At 47.6% G+C, this 22392-nt stretch overlaps 8 protein-coding genes across 8 annotated transcripts; 5 read left to right on the top strand and 3 right to left on the bottom strand.

Annotated features, from left to right (window-relative positions):
• Nucleotides 1-301: 301 nt before the first annotated feature.
• On the top strand, nucleotides 302-2087 carry PGRI_033680 (alpha-N-arabinofuranosidase; the record flags this gene model as incomplete). The annotated part of the gene is made up of 6 exons (XM_040791081.1): nucleotides 302-408; nucleotides 462-656; nucleotides 721-848; nucleotides 897-985; nucleotides 1038-1137; nucleotides 1189-2087. 6 exons carry the CDS (start codon nucleotides 302-304, stop codon nucleotides 2085-2087), a joined length of 1518 nt encoding a protein of 505 aa, XP_040644137.1.
• Nucleotides 2088-2189: 102 nt separating this feature from the next.
• On the bottom strand, nucleotides 2190-2513 carry PGRI_033670 (uncharacterized protein; the record flags this gene model as incomplete). Its single annotated transcript, XM_040791080.1, has 3 exons — nucleotides 2190-2244; nucleotides 2308-2390; nucleotides 2445-2513. 3 exons carry the CDS (start codon nucleotides 2511-2513, stop codon nucleotides 2190-2192), a joined length of 207 nt encoding a protein of 68 aa, XP_040644136.1.
• A 1151-nt stretch (nucleotides 2514-3664) lies between these two features.
• PGRI_033660 (LLM class flavin-dependent oxidoreductase) lies at nucleotides 3665-4762 on the top strand (the record flags this gene model as incomplete). Its single annotated transcript, XM_040791079.1, has 1 exon — nucleotides 3665-4762. One exon carries the CDS (start codon nucleotides 3665-3667, stop codon nucleotides 4760-4762), a length of 1098 nt encoding a protein of 365 aa, XP_040644135.1.
• An 820-nt stretch (nucleotides 4763-5582) lies between these two features.
• On the top strand, nucleotides 5583-7172 carry PGRI_033650 (uncharacterized protein; the record flags this gene model as incomplete). Its single annotated transcript, XM_040791078.1, has 1 exon — nucleotides 5583-7172. One exon carries the CDS (start codon nucleotides 5583-5585, stop codon nucleotides 7170-7172), a length of 1590 nt encoding a protein of 529 aa, XP_040644134.1.
• A 452-nt stretch (nucleotides 7173-7624) lies between these two features.
• On the bottom strand, nucleotides 7625-8332 carry PGRI_033640 (uncharacterized protein; the record flags this gene model as incomplete). Its single annotated transcript, XM_040791077.1, has 1 exon — nucleotides 7625-8332. One exon carries the CDS (start codon nucleotides 8330-8332, stop codon nucleotides 7625-7627), a length of 708 nt encoding a protein of 235 aa, XP_040644133.1.
• Nucleotides 8333-9511: 1179 nt separating this feature from the next.
• PGRI_033630 (Aldehyde/histidinol dehydrogenase) lies at nucleotides 9512-11139 on the top strand (the record flags this gene model as incomplete). Its single annotated transcript, XM_040791076.1, has 3 exons — nucleotides 9512-9921; nucleotides 9973-10202; nucleotides 10265-11139. 3 exons carry the CDS (start codon nucleotides 9512-9514, stop codon nucleotides 11137-11139), a joined length of 1515 nt encoding a protein of 504 aa, XP_040644132.1.
• A 5269-nt stretch (nucleotides 11140-16408) lies between these two features.
• Nucleotides 16409-19879, bottom strand: PGRI_033620 (RIC1 family protein; the record flags this gene model as incomplete). Its single annotated transcript, XM_040791075.1, has 6 exons — nucleotides 16409-17197; nucleotides 17250-17725; nucleotides 17776-18043; nucleotides 18099-18216; nucleotides 18268-19493; nucleotides 19559-19879. The coding sequence occupies 6 exons, from the start codon at nucleotides 19877-19879 to the stop codon at nucleotides 16409-16411; spliced, it is 3198 nt and encodes a 1065-aa protein (XP_040644131.1).
• A 286-nt stretch (nucleotides 19880-20165) lies between these two features.
• On the top strand, nucleotides 20166-21329 carry PGRI_033610 (uncharacterized protein; the record flags this gene model as incomplete). The annotated part of the gene is made up of 3 exons (XM_040791074.1): nucleotides 20166-20168; nucleotides 20218-21212; nucleotides 21278-21329. 3 exons carry the CDS (start codon nucleotides 20166-20168, stop codon nucleotides 21327-21329), a joined length of 1050 nt encoding a protein of 349 aa, XP_040644130.1.
• Between the last annotated feature and the right edge of the window lie 1063 nt (nucleotides 21330-22392).

Raw genomic sequence — 22392 nt, 5'->3', positions numbered from 1 at the left:
ATGGCTAAGACCGAGTCTATGTCGTTTCCTAGGCGCTAAAGAGGGGAGTCGTCGTCTTCTCTCCCCGCAGGAGCTTTGCCGCTTCAAGTCTGAGATCGGTTAATTCTATAAAGTCCTTGTGACTAACACATTCTCGGTTCTTTAATTGTCTTCCCTTTGAAGATTTAACGATCACATTTCCCCTGTGAATCGGGTTTTAAATTCCCCTATTTAGCTACGCCACACGCCACCCCCCCCCCCCCCCACACCCCCCCCCCCCCCCCCCCCCCCCATAAACAGTAGAAACAAAATCCCCCCAAAGATGACGACCTTTACCAAGTTGGAGGATCATGAGACTCCTCTCATCTCCGTGCACCCCTCGAGGCGTATTTCCAAAATCAATCCCAATATTTACGCCGGCTTTACCGAGTAAGACATATCGGAATATTTCCCTTCACGGCATGAACTAACTAGTTTCGCAGACATATGGGACGGTGTATCTATGGTGGCATCTATGATCCCGGAAACCCGCTGTCAGACGAGAAGGGATTCCGCAAGGATGTCTTGGAGGCGTTAAAGGGGCTCAACATCCCTGTCGTTCGGTATCCCGGTGGAAACTTCTGTGCGACCTATCACTGGCTCGATGGTGTTGGTCCTAGAGATCAGCGGCCAGCACGGTAAGATTCGTTTTTTTTTTTCTTTTTTTTTTTAGTTAGAATTGTGCTGATGTTCTTTCAAAAGACCCGAGCTTGCTTGGCTCGGAACCGAGACAAACCAATTTGGCACGGATGAATTTATGCAATGGTGCGAGGCTCTGGGTACGGAGCCGTACCTTTGCTTCAACTTTGGTACCGGTACTTTGGATGAAGGTATGTGTTTTATTGAAACTCTGACATGAAACATACTAATGTTGGTAGCCTTGGGCTGGGTTGAATACTGCAACGGAACTGGCAATACCTACTATGCCAATCTGCGACGAAAGAATGGCCGCGAGGAGCCCTACAATGTATGTTCAGATACAAAGTGCAGCCCTTTATCTGGAATCTAACAATTAGCAGGTCAAGTACTGGGCTCTCGGAAACGAGTGCTGGGGTCCCTGGCAGGTGGAGCAGATGACCAAAGAAGCATATGCTCACAAGGCAATCCAATGGGCCAAAGGTAATACTTCATCTCATTATAGCAAGAACCCGCGCTAATATCATTCCTCAGCTCTGAAACTCCTGGATCCCACCTTGGTCTTGATTCTCTGTGGTCAAGACGGCACTGCTTCATGGGATTACTACACACTAAACAAGTGTCTTGTACCCGCTCACTCTGCATTGTCAACCAGCTCAGTGCCTTTGATCGACATGCACAGCATTCATCTTTACACATCCTCATCATCCCACCTCCCCAACGTGACAGCCCCACTAGCCGCAGAGCGCGCAATTGAAATCACATCTTCCCTGATCGATCTCGCCCGGGTTGAAAACCAAGTTCCCCCCGAGCAACTCCGCCCGACAATCTGCTTCGACGAGTGGAATGTCTGGGATCCAATCCGCGCAGAGGGAAGCCTAGGCGCCGAAGAAAGCTACACGCTCTCCGACGCGCTCGCCGTAGCCGTCTGGTTGAACGTCTTCGTCCGAAAGAGCAAGGATGTCAGCATGGCTTGTATCGCGCAGACTGTTAACGTTATCTCGCCCCTGATGACATCCCCAGAGGGAATTACCAAGCAGACTACCTGGTGGCCGCTCTGGCTGTTCTCGCGGTACATGCGCGGTTGGACTGTTAGCAGCCATGTTTCTTGTGGAACATACAAGGGTGAGACTGCGCCTAAGTGGGTGCGAAGTGTCAAGGATACGCCCTGGTTGGATGTCAGTGCTACTCTAGGTGATGATGGGTTTGTCAACGTTGCTGTGGTGAATATCCATGACACTGAAGACTTGGAGAGTCGCGTTGAGGGTGCTCAGGGAGAGATTTCTGTGTTCACTGTCACGGCGAGTGATTTGTTCGTGACTAATATGAAGGGCAAGGAGGAAGTGGCGATCCAGGAGTCGACCTGGGATGGAAGTGGGTTGTATAAATTCCCGCGTCACTCGCTTACTCTACTGAGATGGAAGGCTGAGTAAACTCATACGAGGTACCCTGAAACAGCAATAGACTTTCATGCAATAGATATTGAATTGGTTCAATCGGTTGTCGTTTGGATTACCAGTAATTCTATCCTTGTTCTAACCAAAGTTCACATCGTGGACAGTCCCGTCGTCATTAACATAGACATTTAGTCTAATTTCAATGGTATAGTCAGCAACATGGTCTTTAGTTTTGTGGGATTTTTCAAGACATTACCTCTCTGGCTTATAATCCTCGGTCTGTGCATAACCCGGCTTCAATATCCTGTGAGATGGAGGAAGATCTTTCTTTGCAAAACACTACCTAATAGTTAGAATATTGTGCTTCATTTCGATGTCTCAAAAGTGACGTACTGTCTCATTAGTAGTGTCGCTAATCGTCTTGCCCATAAGCTTGTTGATCCACTCAGGCTTGTCGCCCATTGAGGAGTTGATTCCTGGAACAACGAGTGGCATAATGGATTAAAGTAACTATTCAAAATTGAAATATGTGTGTAAAGGAAAGATGGAAAGTGAGGTTTGTCGGGATATAGGTGACCCCCTCATCAATGACGTAATGTCCACTAACGGGTGTTGCGCCTCTCAGGTTGTCACTTTTCTTATTGGCCTCCACAAAAGAATGATGTCAGGTATTAATATTCAATATATGAACCTTTTTGATAGGACCTATAGGGAGTCGCGTTGAGGATATATGAAGGCACTTTGGTAATGTATGCTGAGTCATGATATGTTCACGGGCGCGTCAACAAGGCACTCCAGCAAGGCGTATAATATAACCATGTCGGTGTTTAAGAGGCATCTCTCAGGCTGGTACTGCAGCTTCTGGTCGTTAAAGTACAACATTAATTATGGCAACAGGCGGATGACTCTGAGAGTTCTCGAAGGCCACTTCTGCTGAGTCTTTGGCCAATCTTGGCGGGTCAACACCAACTTGTAAATTCGCCCATTGTTTTTTCGTAGTTGGGACTTGAGAATCAGAAACATCTAAGACTGCCTTGTAGTATAAATCGCCATCGATAGCATGGAGACTTCCGAAAGGACACTTGCTTTTGGAATGAACTCGAGACCGCGGGTTATATATACTGTACTCGCTGCTGAAGGAACTTCACAGACCCACTACCATATCACGATGAAACGAATTATTCCAAATGATCATGCGATTTACAAACTCCTTAGATAAGAAAATAAGATCTTGAAAAACTAATCCCGTTACTGAACTGCGACTTCGGCCGGTTTTTTATAGGCTTACCGGGGGGTCGTCAACATTATATTGCGATTCATATGGATCATCTTGCGCAATATTGGCGCAATATCTTTTATTTTTTGTTGCATGATGCGACCAAAGGAATTGTGCTTACTAGAATCAAATTATCTGATCTAACCCAGAAGAAAATAGTTATCAACTTGCGTGCTAAGACGCAATTGCTTACCTTTTTGCGTCATGTGTTAGATGCCAAATCATCCCGGAGATACTACAATGCTGAAGTATTAAAGTAGACCAATCTGCCACAAGAGGGAAGTTGAAATATTATTTACAAGAAAATCTAAAACGTCAAAGGTCAAAGAAAGTCACTATGCCGGAATTCATCAGCCTCACATTCCCAAACGCATCTACCGAAATCAACCCCATTCCCAACGCCTCAATTGATCCAGAGTATCTGACTCGCTACGCTCGCAACCTCGATGATTATGGCTACAACTACACACTAGTCCCCTACGACTCCTCATCCTATGATCCATTCACCATCGGAGCCACTATTCTCTCTGTGACCAAAAAGCTCAAGGTCATCATTGCCCTGCGACCCAACACATTGTACCCCACCGTCGCAGCAAAGGCCCTAGCAACCCTCGACCAACTGAGCTCCGGTCGCGTCGTCGTCCACTTCATCGCAGGGGGAAGCGACGCAGACCAAGCTAGAGAAGGCGACTTCCTCAGCAAGGATGAACGGTACGGACGTCTGGAAGATTACATCAAGATTCTCCGCCGTGCATGGAAATCCGACGAGCCATTCGACTGGGACAGTAAATACTATCAGTTCAAACAATTCAGCAACCGCGTTCGCCCGACGAACGGCCCAATCCCCGTTTCAGTCGGCGGGTCATCGGACGAGGCCTACCGCGTCGGAGGATCCCTGGCTGACATCTTTGGACTGTGGGGTGAACCTTTGAAAGAGACAAAGGACCAAATTGATCGTATCTATGCCGAGGCAGCAAAGGCCGGTCGTCCGGACTCGGATAGACCGCGTATTTGGGTTACTTTCCGTCCTATTATTGCTGAGACTGAGGAGCTTGCCTGGGCCAAGGCGCATAAAACCCTCGACGCATTGAATACAAACCGGGCGAAGGGGCAAGGAAAGGCCCCTGTTGATGCGCCGCCACCGCAGAATGCTGGTTCGCAGCGGCTTCTTGATATTGCTGCTCGTGGTGAGGTGCAGGATCGGGCGCTTTGGTATCCCACTGTTACTGCGACGAATGCACGTGGGGCGTCTACTGCTTTGGTTGGGTCGCATCAGACTGTCGTTGAGTCGCTTCTTGACTATATTGATCTTGGTGCGGATCTTATCTCTATCCGTGGGTATGATAACCTTAACGACGCCATTGATTATGGACGGTTCGTGCTTCCTAAAGTTCGTCAAACATTGCAGGAACGGGAGAACGGATCTACAAATTAAATATCAGAGAACTACATAGTCTTAGCTTAGATCGTCAAATGTCATTTGCATATGTACTTTTTTTTATCATGTCGAAAGACCACTCAATGAATTAAAGTCTAACAATCAAAGCTTAACTCAGGATAACATAATGCTCGCCATTCACATCTTCTGATGTTGAAAACGGCCGCTTGGTACTGAAATATCCATATCGATATGTCGGTATAGACTTTGATCCCATTCTCAAAAGTGAGAGACACGATTATCCTAATTGTATGCCAATAACTTAAACTGCCCCGTCCCTGCCGTCGGGTGATCCTGAAATAGAAGCGACTGCCTTTTTTTAATGTAATCTTTTTCTCCCTATCAATTCTTGTTCTCATTAGATGCAAAAGGTATAAATTTTGTGTACAGGGTTTCACGTCTGAATGAATTAGGATGAATAGTAGGCCGCGGATGAGAGCCGGGGGTAAGAATGAGTGACATTGTGTAGTCCGTATCATAAAGTGAGAGAAGTTTAAATGAAGAACAGTGAGAAAGTGAGAAGACCATTTTAATGCAATGGCTAGAAGTGAAGAGTAGATGATATGAGGTATGGTTAGGTATCACCACAATATGACTATGTAGCACATAAATCGGAGGCCCCGAGCTGGGATGATCTATAGCGCAGTACATACCTCGATTACCTCAACACATACTGCTGCGAAGCAAACAAGATCAGGTATAAATTTACCACAGACCTCCTCTCTCTCTTCTTCTTTCATCATCCTCCATCTCCCTTCATCATTATCCCCTACACAACTGCACAGCTTTAGACTTGATCTGGTATCCACTTATCTGCATGCACGCCAAGGCACGGCCCGAGCCGAAGCCCTTGGCCCCACCTGCCGCTCCGCCTGACTGGCCGAGCATCACTCCATCTCCAATTGACCTAAATTTCACGAAGATGGCAAGGAAGGTCGTCACATCCGAGCCGCAAATCGGCTCTGAGGGCCATGTCTCCAAACCTAATCCTGCTACATCCGCTCTTGACAAAGCTGGAGACGACGAAGACTCCTACATCGCCTCTCGTCGTCACTGTCCGTCCTGGATTCAGCAACTGAAGCAGGGTGTTGCGGACTACGAACATTTCGTACAGTGGATTAACCTCGATCCCAGCATTGTGTACTACACAATTGTTTCTGCGCAGGCGGAGTACGAGAGACTCCAGCAACAGACTATGGAGCAACACAAAAAGGCACTTGAAGCTCACCGAGCTCGTCCCGTAATTGATGACCACAAGGCTGCTGAAGCCAAAGATGCCGAATGGGGCAGACTCAAAAAGGAGGATTGTTCCGCCAAAGGAAAAAACGATCGTCTCCGACTCGACGAACCAACTCGTGTAGGTTCTGGTGTACTTGCTTCCATTGAACCGGCAGACCGAGACGACTCCGATGAGTCTACCCTGTCTGCTTGGAGTGTTGCAGGCCCCATTGAGCACATTGAGCCCCGAGTTGGCAAGTCCACCTACATCCCGGATCCGGAAAGACTGGACGATGGAATCACCCCGCAATTCGAGAGCTGGGTCAATGACATGGAAGGCAAGTTTATCTTCAACGCTGACCACTACCCAACCGAGAAGCACAAGATTATCTACATTGCATGCCGAACTACTGGAACTGCGCATGAGTACCTGAACGCCCGTTTGAGAAAGGATGCGGTGACTCCGTACACTACAGCGCAGCAGGTGTTCGATGACCTTGAATGGCGGTTCGGCAGCTTGAATGCGGCTGCTGAAGCCTGCGATGGACTTGATAGACCGAACATGAAGCCCACGGATGACTTCCATACTTTCCTACACATGTTCTTGTACAAGTCCGGTGGCAACAGAATATCCTTCGGGTGCTTGAAAAACGAACTCTTTGACCGCCTGACCGAAGACCTGAAAAGAGCGGTCCAATGTGCAGTATGCAGCGACTCCGTCACATTTGACGAGTTTACAAAGCTTTGTGCATACGAAGCTGGTCTTCTGGCGAATGGATACAACAAGAATCGCAAGCGGGGTGGGAGAAAGGGAAGGAAGAATGCGTATCGTGACAACAACCGACCATTCAACACGCCCGCGTTGCAGAGCTCGCCTGCACCTGGAAATGACGAGTGGAAGAGTTCACAGGCACCTACAGAGACCTGGTGGGATGGAGGTAGCATGTCACCTGAAGATGACAAGTGGGTAGACAACGCGCCGCCTAGTGACGACAAGTGGGCAGACAACGCGCCGCCTAGTGATGACAAGTGGAAAGACAACGTGCCGCCTAGTAATGACAACTGGGTAAGCAACGTGTCGACTGGAAATGGCGAGTGGCCCAGAGAGAGCGCGTCGACTGACCCTAACTTCTGGCCTAGACATAGTGGATGGCCTCAAAATAGCTCATGTGCGGTAGCTGGGTGGTAGTAGCTACATAGTGGTAGTAGCTACATTGGTGGTGGTAGATGCATTGGTGGATACATTGGTGGCAGTAGCTAGGTGGTAGTAGCTACGGGCAGACACGAGTCTTGATTCTTGATTCAAGACCTTGAATATTATCAAATTTTCACAATTTGTGATCCGATTGGTAAATTCATCAAGTGCAACGATCAATAATGTCTTAGAGCGCAAGGAAAGATCTTTAAAGCTGTTATACACTGAGTTTATCTTGCCCGGAAAAGATACATATGATAGAATACGCTATTCATGAATTGAAAAGTCTGATCAAGTCTAAGATTTCGGTCCAGTTCTAACAAATCGGATCAAAGTGTCCATCTCATTCGATGGCATAAACGGTTAGTAAATTCCTGTCATCTTCATCACCCAGTGACGACCTTTACCTTTTGAGGTTCGACTATGACCCTAGAGATTTGATGACCTTAAGCATCATCAATATCAAAACGGATATGTAGTTTGTGGAGATCAAGACCAGTGTGAAACGTAGCAATCCGCGCAATCCGCTTTACACCCTGACCATACGCACCTAGAATAAAGAATCCGACGACTTTACCGACAGGGGTACCCATAATGGCGCTAAACTCATGTGAATTATAGTCCCAGGTCTGAGTCTCTGGAGACGGATAATCGAGCCCCTCACGGGATGGATAGACCTCTTCCTCAATAAACGGCTCAGTTTCATGTTCTTGAACCTCACCTATGAAAATATGCTTGATACTACCCAACTGAAAGTGAGTTTCATAGGCAATCTTAATAAGCTGAGATATATAAGGATCATTCGACCCATGGAGTCTTCGCATAGAATAGACAAAAAGCACGCCAGGTCTAACCGTCGCTACCAATGCCGTGATTCCGTTTTTCGTCTTGATAATTGAGTGCCGGAAAGACGGGGGTACGGGATCTAGAGTATCGGGAATTAGATCTCCAATTGGCATCCCAAGACCCACTAGTGAGGCAATATGTTCGGGTGATAACCATTGTCTTTCATACTCGTTCTTCCACGTAGGCGGTTGGAGAATCCCTGAGTTGACTGTAGACAGTGGAATAGGGCATCCGGGTTCATTGGCATCTTCAATCCATCGGGTCAGCTTATCTCCGTAAGGCTCAAACTGAGGGTACTTACAAGCCATTTTGTATGTGAAGAGTTTTGGTATGGCGACTGACTATATAAATGAATGAGGACGCCGATTGGACGTTGAGTGGGCTTCGAGAAAACAACCGCATATAACCACAGCGAGGAACAAAGAAAGCGTGATCAATGGCATTGTGCAGCACTGTAGATTCGGTAAGTTGTCAAAGACTAAAAAGGGTCAAAGAAACAGAGGAATACGGATACGGTCGAATAAATACAGAGTTCTTGTACAGCCTACATAGGATGATGTTCTACCATTATGCCACCCTATAGGCGAAAGATTGGTAGCTTCTCTTCGATTGAGCCTGATGCCCCATGCCAATCTTCTCTGTATATTTTCGTTTGACCATATGTCCCGAAGGGGAGTATAAAAGTCAATGCATTGATGGGAAATCTGACACCGGCCACTACTTGTCACATGATGAAAAAAATAGTATTCTACCACTACCAAAGTAGCTTCGCACGAGGAGAGGAGGGAGAGAAGGAAAGAGAGAAACGGAGAAAGGGCTATCAAACATGTAGGCTATATCATATGGTGACGCCCCAGGCATCCAATATTCATAGATGGGTAGCTGGTGGAGGGCAAATGGTTTTTTTTTTTTTTTTTTTTTTTTCCCTCCTTTTCTAAAAATATTTTCTTTTTTTTCTTTTCTTTTTTTTCTTTTCTTTTTTTGCTTTTCTTAAAAGATCTTTTGTTTTTTCTTTTTTCCTTTTCTAATTCTTTTTTTTCCTTTTTTAAAAAAAGAAAAGAAAAGAAAAATAATTTTATACTTCCGAAAAGGGAAGTGGGTCTATGCCACGTGCTAGTATCCACCACTATACTAGGTTTAAGATCTATAGCCTCACAGCTAAGGATTTAAGCAACTGAAAAAGGCAGTGCTATGTAAAATAAATTGATTTGTTTACCTCTCAGAAATTTCTTCTCCTCTTGATTCATCAACTTCTCACATCCACATATCGCAACCATCGGCTTCTTAGAACCGGTTCTTGCGCGTCTCATCAGAAGGTATGGTATTTCATCCAAATATTGGAAATCCACACAAACATTACTCAAGTTGTCGCAGTTGCTAACCTCCTCGATGCAGGTAAGACGCGTATCCTACCTGGACCCGCCCCGGACCCGCCGCGGCCGGTCCCACCCCCCACCCCTTCTAGATCCCTGAGACTAACTTTCACAATGGATTCACTCCACTACATCTGGGAGCTCGACACCATGGCTCGAGCCATTCATTACAACAGCGACCCTGCCAACCCGCCTTTTCTTGCTCAGAATTTTATTGAAGGCAAATTCCTTGATCTTGAGCACACGCCGGAATGGATCAATTCCGTTTGCCCTCGTTCCGGTAATCTACTGATGGAGGTCCCTGTTAGTCCCGAGAACGTTGTCGATTACGCTGTTACTGTGGCAGACCAGGCTTTCAAAGCCTGGTCCACCACAACTCCCCAGCAGCGTTCTGAACTCCTACTTCGAATTGCGTATCTTCTTGAGTACAAGAAAGATATGTTTACGGTCTGGGAAAGCATCACCCAGGGAAAGAAACTTGCTCGTGCTCAATTTGAGGTTGACTGTTCGATTGAACAATTCCGGTTCGTTCAGTCTTCTACATTTAAGTCTGTTCATTTACTTACTATTATCAGGTATTTCGCCAAGTTCATCCTGCAGGATGAGACCAGTGCAGCGCATGTCAACAGAGGCGTGGAAGAGACTACCCTGACTTTTGAACACCGAGTTCCCGTGGGTGTCTACGCCTTGATTACGTCCTCCAACATGCCGCTTTACCTTTTGACTTCGCAAATTGCCGCCTGTCTCGCATTCGGATGCACCGGTGTGGCCAAGCCAAGCGAACACACTAGTATGACTGCCTTCAGTAAGTGATTATATGCGGTTTCAACAATTTTTCCAATAACAGTACTGACCAAGAAATAACAGTGTTCGCTAGAGTCCTCCACGACGCAGAGGTCCCCCCTGGTGTGATGAACATCATTTTCGGCAATGGATCTGTCACTGGTGCGAGTCTCGTCGCTTCCCCCCTTGTTAAGGGAGTTTCCTTTAATGGAAGCAATTTGACAGCCATCCAGATTCGACAGAACACTGCGGCCGATATCCATAAACGCCTCTCTTTCGAGCTCCGAGGAAATAGTCCAGTTCTGGTCTTTGGTGATGTCGATGTGGACGATGCAGTCTCCACCGCAGCTGGAGCAGCATTCAACAACACCGGACAGCTCTGCCTGAGCGGTTCTCGGATTTACGTTCACCGATCAATCTACAACATGTTCGTTGCCAAGCTTGTCCGACATGTCCGTGATTATTACTGGGCTGCCAGGGATCTTGGTCCTGTTGTTTCCTTGGAGCATTACAACAGGGTTCGAGCCCACCTCATTCAAGCCCGAGAGATGTGTGCCAGTTTTGAGATTGGTAGCATTCCGCCAGTGAATCCGGCTAGGGGTTTCTGGATCCACCCCACTGTCTTGACCAACGTGCCCACCAACAGTGCCCTGGCTCACGCGGAGATCTTTGGCCCTGTCACCATTGTGTATCAGTTCGAAGCCGAGGATGAGGTTATCGAACTGTGCAACGACAACCTTAATGGAAAGGGGGCTGTCGTTTTGACGCATGATCTCTCCCGCATGCGCCGAATTGGAGAGAGCCTTGATGCAGACCTCACATGGGGAAACTGCTCCCTGGGGCGTGAGCTTGGTGCTGGCCTGAACGACACCAAGGCGAGCGGTGTCGGCAAGGAGGGTGGTGAGCGTGCCAGGGATGCATTCACACGCATCCGACGTGTCCACCTCCCGGCATACTAAGATAGGGAGGTCTGGACGGAGGTAGCTTTCGATAGTTTTCTCTGAAATTGTTATTTGCTTTTTTAAATCAAATCACTAGTATGTAAGAATAGTGTCCCCTTTTCCTGCTTCCTGCTTCCTACTACTATCTGCTACTTCTACTACCTACTGCTTATTACTATAGGCCACAGTATTGCTAAGCGTTCTGCTGTTATTACTGGTAAAGCTATCGGTAAATCTAGTGCTAAACTCTCGGAGCTACTTGGTATACCGAAGCGTATAGTTGATAGGATATATAAAAAAGCTGTTAAAAATGCTAAGCTAGAACTGGTGCTTTGGGATGAGTGGGAGCTATAGTCTGGTAATTTGCCCCATGTCAATATGATTGAACCGGTGTGATTTTGACTAAAAAGTCATACTACAAAGAAGGGGGTGCCGAAGTCGAGAACTAAGACGATTAAGGCGTGGGAGAAAGCCTAGAAGGACGTGCCATAGTAGTAGGTCTAGGCGTAGATTGAGAGGATCCCTATATATATTAAGAGTCTTATCGCGCTAGAAGGGGGGAATGAGTATAGAGAGGGGAGGCTGTGCTGGAAGTGAGAAATGAAGGTGCTGGAAGTGAGAGAAATGTGAGAGATTGGCGTGCTGGAAGTGAGAAATGGGGTGAGAGAGAGAGAGAGAGATAATACCTGGGGATGGAGGTAGTAAACATTGAATAGTTAGAGTAAACGGAGCAAATACGTATTTATTGAGACGGAGTCTAAATACATATGAGATAACAACTACCTTACTATATTGAGACTTAACGTCAAAATCGACGGGAAGAAACTATTGGGATGGACTTCTGTACACGATTGAGAAATGTGCACTTTCCAGCCCCGGAGTTGTGGTAAAGGGGCCTCACCTCTTGGTGAGGAGATGTAGGTCCAATGGACAATGTGTCAATGAATGAATGAAATTTCAATTAACTACTGTAGTTTAACTAGTTTCGTATGACCATTCAAGCGCTTCATCCAGCCAAAGGACTAGAAAATAATGGGAATTAGATGGGTTTGTATTGATAGCTAAAATACAAGGTCAGGGGTCAGGGGGAGAGTCCATAACCCTCAATGCTGGGGCTCATGACCCAGCAATTTCCCCATGAGGCTGAGAGTGTTGAAAAAGGTCATTTTTGTTATGGCTATTGGCGAGGGGAGAAAGAGGAAGAAGAATCATTGTTCATTAGCCCAGCAAAGAGCAGGGAATTTATACCCTGCAGGTAAGCTTGACAAACAAGCTGCTCAGTCTGTAAACAGCGAGAGATGAGATAGTCCAATAATTGTGTCCGGTAAGAGAGGATTTAAGACGAGACTTAAGGTCCACATGAAAGGCCGCTAGGGCAAATAAGGATCTAGGTAAAAGAACTAGACATCATCAAGACTAGAATTGGTTCGTAATGATTTCGCAGAATAGAAATTTGGGTTGAAGGTTTATGACCTTCAAAGCAATTTAGCCATGCCCATTTGTTCCGTATCAAAACGCAGTGCACGTGTCGCACTCGCGTGAACCCATCCTTTGCACGCTAGCCACCTTCTCGGCCAAGTCGGGCTTGCCTTCATGTCATTGAGGCCGGCACTGAGCTCACGACCCAGCGCGCAGTTTCCCCATCCATGGATCAGTTCTGCCTTAGTAGGCTGGGACATGCACACGTCTTACGAGTGTGAACACATCCCTCGAATATCCAACCCCTTCCTTTCCCATCCCAACTGCCTTGGGGTCATTATGTCGGGCACTGAGCTCACAACCCAGCGAGAAGGGAAATTAAGGAGACGAGGCTATAAATTGCAAGAACTCGAAATGAAGCTGTGGAACGGGAAACTCAGCCAGAGTCGACAAATATGCCAATTAATAACTGACAAGAGAAAGCCCCATCAATTGAAAGTGAGACATGCAAGAAGCAGATGCAAGAGAAGAGTGAGAAGGAAGAAGTGGGAGGTAGAGGACGGACTCCATGGGAGACATTGCCTATTTCTTTTATATAGATTCATAGTTTTTAGGATTGGGCTGAGTACCACAGGACCAGCGATGCTTTTGTACCTCAAGAAAGTGGACTCACCTGGCTGCCAGTTGCTGGAGTGTCCGCTCCTAGAGGAAAAGCGGCACGAAATGATGGACGCATTGTTCGAGGAAGGGATGTCAATGACGCTCGGGGAGGAGGAAATGCTAAGGAAAGCGAAGGCGGCACCGGTCGTGGTGAAGTTTCTGATCGTATCGGGACTCCTGGGACAGTTTCAGTCAGTGGACTCGCTGGTAAAGAGAAGGGGGCGACCAAGATTTGAATCCGATAAAATCAAAACCAAAAAAGGACACTGTAAGTGCTAGAGAAATAGGACGCACTACCTAGTGGCTAGGCACTAGGCCTACCGAGGCTACCTTATACCAATGTATATGGAGATCGGCCATTGCTGACGACGAAGACGACCCGTGGACGAAGTATAGCGTCGCGACCCGAACCTGTTCGTGTATAACCTGCTAGTATGATGTAGGCTGTAGGCGATCCTGGTGATATAGGGACTCGGTGACTCAAGGAAGCCAGTACAGGACGAGGGGAGAAGGGGGGACGCTATCCCCCCATAGCAGCATGTATGTAATAGCGAGCTACATCGGGTTAATGAAATCATCATCATACCTCAGAAAAGCTCAATGGGCTTAATAGAAAGCCTAGACATCTCAACAATGGCAACCTGTGGTACTATTAAAACGGATTATGCAGATATGACTGCACGTCCCGACAAGATGGCTCAGAGTAATCTGCTTCATCATCCAGGACTTCTCTCATGAAGTGTCAACACATCAACCAGGCCACTTACTTACTAGAGTATCATATGCTAGCACATACTCTCGACGGTCACTTCATCATCTTCTTCTTCTTCATCATCATGGTGCATTTCACTCTCTTGGCGGTCACTTTATCAACTCACCCCATTTCATCATAGTACCTCTTCATCGACGTACACAATGCTTCTTTATTATGACTTCTAACGGTCCAAAATCATTTTATCTGGTCGATCATTCGAACCACATCAGCATATCACTCCGGCCGCCGCCGACGTCTCAATCACCATCCCAGTGTGTAAGCCTTTCGGCAGCACGCCGGCGAGACATCATCTCTGCACACCCAAACACGACGAGGTACTTTCCCGGCACCCCAACTTTGCGGAGCTAAAGCTCTTAGAGCTCGTTCCACTTCTTACGGTCGACAACAACTTTACTTTGTGGTCCACCGCTCTCAAGTGCATCTCGATGTCTTAGAGATTCTCACGGGTAGGCAATCTTGGCCAGCCCCGGAGAATAGACTCCCAAGTCCTGTCACCTACTTCCGTACCTTCACACTACCGTTCACGCATCTCTTAGACCATATATCATCAAGGCCGCTAACGCTTTGGTGTCGTATTAAAGTCTATCTCTCCTGACAATAACCTATAGATAATGCCATTGTTCCCGCAAAGCAACTTTTGTTTCTCTTTGTATTCGAGCTCTTTGTCAAATTATTTTTGTACTCTTTGTCAGTCCCTACTCCCTTTGTGCTAAATTCTCGATTTTCCTCATTGCCCTAAACTTGTCCTTGGGTATGCTATTTGTGTCGACTTGTTCGTTTCTTCTTTTAATAGCCCTTATTCATTCTATCATGGAGAACGATCCAAAAGGACTACTATGTATATAATGATGTGGTTTGCCGTCTTCATTCTATCAATATCACAAAATACAATCAACCACATCCAACATTCCCTGTCTTTCTACCAAACATAAAACGAGACTAGCCTAGACTTATACAATGGGGGATAGACAATCAATAATACGCAAACCATCAGCAGAAAAGCCAAGGACACGCAAGCCAAGGTCCCGCAGGCAATCGTCAGCAAAGCGAAGTACACGCAGTCGGGGACCACAAAAGCGTCGTCGTGAAAGTGACAGCAGTGACTCTCCTTCCCCAACCCGACGACGTATAGCCCCCAGTTCCCCAGGCTCCCCTCCCCCGTATCCCATCCCAGATAACGCCGGGAAATCCAATCATGGAAAGACACCCCCTACGCCCACTAACTTTATAAGCCGCGAGAAACCCCCACTAACAGATGAAGAAGTACACGAGTTCCATCGAAAGGGAACTGAATACCAAGGATGGATAGCTGACCCAAATCTAGCCGGATGCAAATGTGAGCAATCAACAACTACAATGTTCGAATTATTCAACAACAGCAATAACGAAGAGAGATTCACATGTCCTAGCAACCATTTCGACGACCCTCCTGTGCCTATCCATGAGGACTTGGAGGAATTAGGACTTCCCATAAATGAGCATAAGTACCGACTCACACGGCTCTTGCTCTGCGGTTGTGATGAGCAAGGCTACCGAAGGGAAACCGAGTATCGACATAGCTTCATGAAAGGCGTTATGATTGGTGAATGCATTTACAGATTTGATGGACCGCATTGGTCGGATATTGCTATTGCTCAGTATAAGTTTGATTTTCCCATTGATACACTCCATTATCTTTATTTTACTAATGTTGAGAACGACGAAAGCCTGCGCTACGTGCAAGAGATACTTTACCCAAAGCATGAACTGCGTTGGCCTTGGAATAATCGGTTTCAGAGCCAAACATGGGAGTATGATACTGATGAGTATAAAGAGATTCTAGGTACAAAGCTTGGACAGGCAGCGGCTTGTCTGGTTCTAGGGGCTTGGGAGAGAGGTACGCATCGCATCGCTAGAGTTCACACTCTGGGTCGTTCGTTCAGAATTCACCTGCGGTTTGATATTGAGGCAATTCGTGTATCGTGAACTGATTCGGTTCATGGAGTTGTGTGGGCTAACATGGGAATATGATATTGATTCGTTCAGGGAATACAGGCGACGGTAAGTGGTTGATATCCGCGAAGTGTTTTCGCAGTGGTATTTTTAGTACTTTGAAGGGTGACATTAGGACAAATTGACATATAAACTCGAATATTTTCGAAGATTCAGCAAATTATGATGGTAATGCATATAAACTACGTTTCCAGACTATGACCGGGCCTTGGAACATGGTAAGGCTCTCACTTCGATATAGATTGGGGGAATGAACAGGTAATATGTAGTAACCAAATAGTATAAGCCCAGATTAGCTGTTCATAGGGATTACATCTAATAACTGCTGTGCTTTGTTACTTTTTGCTGTTGGAATGTCTACTTCAGAAAGAACTAGGAGATCACGGTGAAATTATTATCTGACTGTCTTTACTATCAACAAAAATATCCTTGATTACTATCTTACTCATCCGCTGCATACGGATTCTCATCTGACACATCACCATTTTGCCGGCTTGGAAGGGGCGAAAGAGACGATGCTGGGGGTAGAGACGTCCATGATGGCGACCTCATTGGGAGGTTTAAGCCCAGACCTTGGACACCTGCCGGACCAAACCGTGCTGACCCAGAAAACGCGCCTTTAGTGGGAGGCCTAGAGTCGGGCCGCAGACCAACTCGGGAAATTGCGCGTCGAAGCATCTCGCCCGAAGCATCCAGGGCAATGAGGAAGCGGGCCAGCTCAGCGCACAGCTCCCAGTCTTCCTTCTGGGATGCTAGAGCAATCAACCGAACAACGTATTCTTCGATGCGGCCATCATGTCCTTCCTCCTCATCCTCGAAAGCTTGTAGCACGAGGAGGTATCCAACTGCAGTTTTGAGGGAGTCAAGTTTCAAGGCCTGTTCGAATAGATCCTTAGGTGGGGGCAGGTAGGCGAATAGTGTGCGCCACGATCGAAGCTCTGTTTTCCGTGTACATTGTACAACAATCTCAAGGTAATCTCTGGGGGCAAGCGAGGCTTGGAGGAAAGCAATGACGGTTGGGAGTAGTGGTTCTGGTCGGGCTTGTGGATCTTCACTTTTATTTGCTCGGCTCTCGTTATCCACTTCGTCGTCTAGCACGTGGTGGAGGAGTATTTCCAATCCATGAGCGAAGTAAGATAAATGAGAAAAGTGGCGACAGAGAGCCAGAGCCGCAGGTGTTCCAATACTGGCCAGGCCATATTGGAGGAAGTATGGTAAGAAAAGGTGTGTCTGAAGTGCACAGGTCAGTATAAAATGTTATTGATCGAGAAAAATGACTTACCCGGATGGCGAATTTCAGAACAGTGAATGTCACATCACGTCGTTGCATCATTTCCGATTCAACGCCGAGCACAAGGCCTTTGTTCAGTAAAACAGACAATGGATAAAAGTCTAGGGGAATGTTGAGTGGCGCCGGCACCATCTCCTCCTGCAAAACATCTTCAACATCGTTCCAAGCTAGCAGGTTTTGGCCACGGAACATCCAAAGAGAGTCACGGAGCGAAAGGCTTCTGTGAGGTGGCTCCAATGCCATGTCCACTGAAGGGCTGGCGGGTAGGGATTCATCAACCTGCGAGGAAAAGTTGAAGGAAATCTGGTCACGCATCAAGATATAATACTCGACGTCGTGGGATATAATACGCATGTCGTATTTGAGCTCGCCCGTATCTGAGACCGTGGGCTGCAACAATACCAAGTTGCCATCGACAAGAAGAATCACCGATGCAACCTTTACGTCTTGAGATGGTTCACCGTTTCCTTGTTTTTTTGTTAATAATAAGCTCGGTGTAAGAGACAAGCTAACTCACGCATCTGCTCTTCGGGCAATACCCAGCTGATTGATCGAACGCGACTAGGTGCCCGGACAATCCCATTGAAAGCAATCTGGCCAACGGGGACAAGAATGACTTGAGGCTGTGTCGAATTAATGAGATAATGGTACAGAATGTTATCGTATGTGTAAACCAGGAGCGAATCTTCTCCAGAAGTTCCAATGAACCCAACTGGAGATGGGAGATATTCGATGAACATAATCGAATTGTTACCGAGAGGAGCCTCGCGTGAGAAAAGACGAATCTTTCAACCAAAGTCAGTCAGGCCTGAAACTAATGCAAGTGGGGAAATTTCGTACCTCGTATGACCCATCACTCTCCACTGCTGCGATCAGTATGTGGCCGTACCAACACATGCCTCCTCGCACAGCAAAGGAATTTTCGGCTTTCGAATCCTCGAACACCTTCCATCGGCCACTGTTGACACTGTAATGTGCAAGGCCACGCCGACCTGAAATTGCAACATACCGTCCATCCTGAGACACGACACAGGAGCGAATCGGCCATTGGGAGTGAAGATATGCCGGAGGATATTGGGCATGATGCCACAACGAGTCTTTTCCGGAGATTGTCATGAGATCTGGAAGGTCATGGCCGCGGTAGAGGATACACTCAGTCCCGGTCTGTAAAAGGCCTCTAGCCAAGTTTGCAGACGAAAAACAGCCAGTCAAAGCACTGCGAGCTGTCTCCAGAACCCACAGGCGACGGTCGCTATGTCCAGAGAGAATTATGTCCGACCCGCCACCAATCCAACACCCGTTTGACACCCCAGTCAACCAATCCTCCGAATTAGCCGTCGCCAACGCCGGGTCCACCGAAAAGCTGTTTCCTCCAGGCTTCCCAAATACACTCCATGTTGCCCAGCCATTTTCAAAACCAGCAAAGAGACAATATCCATCCGGGGAATAACTCATGAAAGTCAAAGCCCCAGTGGTTGTGCGCGATGCCGGTAGATGAAGCTTTTGTGAAAGCGGAACGTTGCCCATATAATCTTTTGCAGTGTAAACCAAGATGTCACCGTTGGAGCAGCTCACGGTCAATAGAGAGAAGCGTGCATTTACGGTCACCTTGACAGCCTTTTCGCTATCATCCTTTGGGCTATGGAAGCAATGTCCAAGGAATAACTTCTTGGCTGCTTCAGAATCCTGTTGTGAGCCCGTATCTTGTTGCACGGCATAGGCATGGCCACTGGTGGTAATCCAGATAAGGAAATTCATGGCACGATCGTAAACCATGTCCAAAATCGAGATCTTCTTCGAGATCCCTAGGATGCGACTCAATAGCTCGGATGTAGTTTGTGATCCTCCCACCTCGGCCGTCCACCGAATGCATTGTATAGCTGGTGGTTTCACGGTGGCGACAATAAGTTCCTGGTCTAGCGCCAGCGCCTTGACGATTCCCGACTCGATCTTGATGGCCATTCGGAAGCGGATGCTGATGTCGCCAACAACATTGGCCTCTTCAACTGCTGCAAACTGGGCCAATTGTTGACGACGATGGTGTGTGGAATGGTCAAATCTCTGCTGGTAGACTTGAGTTGTTGAATCCGATGCCACTGAGTATGTGAGTAGGTACCCATTGAGGGTCTGTACAACCAGGATAGTCGAATCCGGGTGCATAAGGAGTGAAACATTCGCGCCGTATGTTTTCAAGGAGAATTGTGATCGAGTGATTGCTGTAACTACTGCTGTGGGCTGCCAGAATTGTCAGTCTCTAGTTTAGACTCGCCCCATAAGCAATAATATCACTGTCGACATACCCGAGTCTGCCAAAGAGCAATTGATGTTTCTGACATTGTGGCAAACATCTGGCCGGATCGAGAGACACATATGTCTCTAATAGCTTCACTTCCCCATCCTGATTTACCAGTATCCGAGGAGTTTGTTTGCGACTCATGGGGTTTGGTGTCTGCGGACTCATGTTGACCGTCGTCCCCTCTTGCTGCCGCGTCTTCGTCAAAGGTATTGCGATCATTCGTTGGAGTGGTATTCAGGGTTTCGCGATCCTCATCAGAGGGGACGTAGGTAATATCGGGTCCATTGACCGCGTAGACCCGGGGAACTCCATGAGGCCAGTACATGGCTCAGGTCGGGTTCAGGGGTTAAGTTGGACAATGAAGCTCACATGGAGTCATCTCCAAGGAACCAATTCTCCGTCAGCAAAGCAGACAAGAACCCCCAAAGCACAAATTTGAATGTAAAGATACAAAGTCCAAACAACTTGGATGGAAACAGACTGGGGAAACGATAAGCTACGATCACGTGCCAAAGCTCTTCCCCCGCATTGCCTCACCAGTTTTTTCTTCCATCTCGATCATTCTTGAACGCTGTCTATCTTTCATTAAATATTCATTGAAGGTTGCTATAATGGTAAGCTTTTTGCCTGTTGTGATCGATTCGTGGAACTAATGTATGGCAGGCTCCAACAGAAAGCAACAAGCGCTTGGCCTTGGCCATCATTGATTTCCTCAGCTCCAGCCTGAAAGATGGCACTCTCACCGCCGACGATGCCGAATCAATTGAGATTGCCCAGTCTTGTATCGCGGATACCTTCAAAGTCGATCCCACCGATGAGGCTGCTGTGAAGGATGCCGTAGGTGGACAATCGTTGGCCGGAATCTACAGCGTCTACGAGAAGCTGCGCAACAAGTCGACCCCGCAGCCTGCCGCAGGAGCTCAGACTTCCCAGCAAGAGAAGCCTAAGGTCGGTGTGCCTACACCGGAATCCGATAAGCTGAAGTCCGAGGGCAATGCTCTTATGGCTAAGAAGGACTACGCCGGTGCCATTGCCCAATACACTAAGGCTCTCGAGATCGCCCCGGCCAACCCCATCTATCTCTCCAACCGCGCCGCCGCATTTTCCGCTTCGGGCCAGCACGAGAAGGCTGCTACCGATGCTGAGGTTGCTACCACTGCCGATCCCAAGTACTCCAAGGCATGGAGCCGCTTGGGTCTCGCTCGCTTCGATATGGGTGACTACCATGCCGCCAAGGAGGCATACGAGAAGGGTATTGAAGCAGAGGGTAACGGTGGCAGTGAGGCCATGAAGCGTGGCTTGGAGACCTCCACCCGGAAGCTCGAAGAGACTTCCCGGACCACCGAGCCTCCATCTGAGGAACTGGACACTGCTCCTGGTGCCTCGCGTGGTGGTGCCGGTGGCATGCCTGACCTGTCTTCCCTGGCCAGCATGCTTGGCGGTGGAGCCGGCGGCGGTGCTGGTGGTATGCCCGACCTGGGCTCTCTGATGAGTAACCCTATGTTCTCCAGCATGGCACAGAATCTCATGAGCAACCCCGATATGCTTGGCAACCTGATGAGCAACCCCCGCCTCCGTCAGATGGCTGAAAGCTTTGGCCAGGGTGGTGGCATGCCTGACATGTCCAGCCTGATGAGCGATCCCAGCATCGCGGATATGTAAGTCTATGAAATACCTCCAGGACTAGGCTTCCAAAATCACATTACTAACAATTCGCACACAGGGCTAAGAACATGATGGGCGGTGGTGCCGGTGGTGCTGGAGGCCAGAAATAAATGTCTGGATTCGATGATGCCATGAAATTGAAAGAAGCAATCTGATATACCATGTAGCAAATTCACTTTTCAAAGCGTTTCTTAGAAAGAAAAAAAGAGTCGCTTGCTTTCCTTTTGGACATTCCACTAGTAGATAATCTCTCGATCACCATGTTTGCCTCAATCAAATGTCGATTAAGAAGATCCCCCAGAGTCGGTCGAACTTCTAGGTTTTGTTGAAGAGCACGCCATGCGTCACTGCAATTATGCCCAGCTTCATCACCCTCTCTATAGATCAAGTTTTGTAGAAGCCACACGCCGTGAACGAAATGCTTATGTGGCCTGTTTGTACAGGTCGCCTACCTGAGATCGGACTGCGTTTGAGGCCTATCATGTTTGTTCAAATAGAATGTTCAATAGAGCTGCAGTTCTTCTTTTCTTCATTCTCCTCTTGGTAACCCAAGACTTATAATTAACTATATCAAGTCTATAATCCTATAATTCTGGAATCCGGCAAGTGCGGCTCTAGTGATACCTAGAGTTGAGGCTATTATAAACGAGAGAGGGGGATGCCCTCAGGCAAAGCGAGAGATCTCGAGGCAGTCCTCACATGGAGTGTCTCCCTGGGCCACCAACACATCCCAGGACATCGCAGACTATCTGACCCATAACCGCGACCAAAGACTTGTCGTGTATTCGATCACCGATACCTCTAATAACATCATCCATACAAGTCCGCTCGAAGCGTCTGTAGGGCCAGCAAACAACTGGAAGGCATCTCTCGCAACACTCAAGTCATTAGCAGATTCCATGGCACGGCACATCAAGTTCCAGCACCGGCCCATCTATTGTTTCGGTCCACCAAGGCACTAGAAAATACATGTTCTGTTCCTGGAGATTGCTGCAACCAATGCAACTCCAATATCCGGTGGAGTAACGAGACTGACAGTCATTCGATCGATGGTCTCAAAAGTGTTTCCCCCTGAGCTTGGACCGCCAGTCAATTTCGGACTCTGCCTCTCGTCGCCAATACAGCGACGCAGTGCAAGCGAGAGGCCATCAAATGGAGTCCGCGTGGACAAAG

This window comes from Penicillium griseofulvum, assembly GCF_001561935.1.
Source record: "Penicillium griseofulvum strain PG3 chromosome Unknown contig_85, whole genome shotgun sequence".
NCBI classification, from domain to species: domain Eukaryota; kingdom Fungi; phylum Ascomycota; class Eurotiomycetes; order Eurotiales; family Aspergillaceae; genus Penicillium; species Penicillium griseofulvum.
This window is presented reverse-complemented; position numbering and strand designations above follow the sequence as displayed.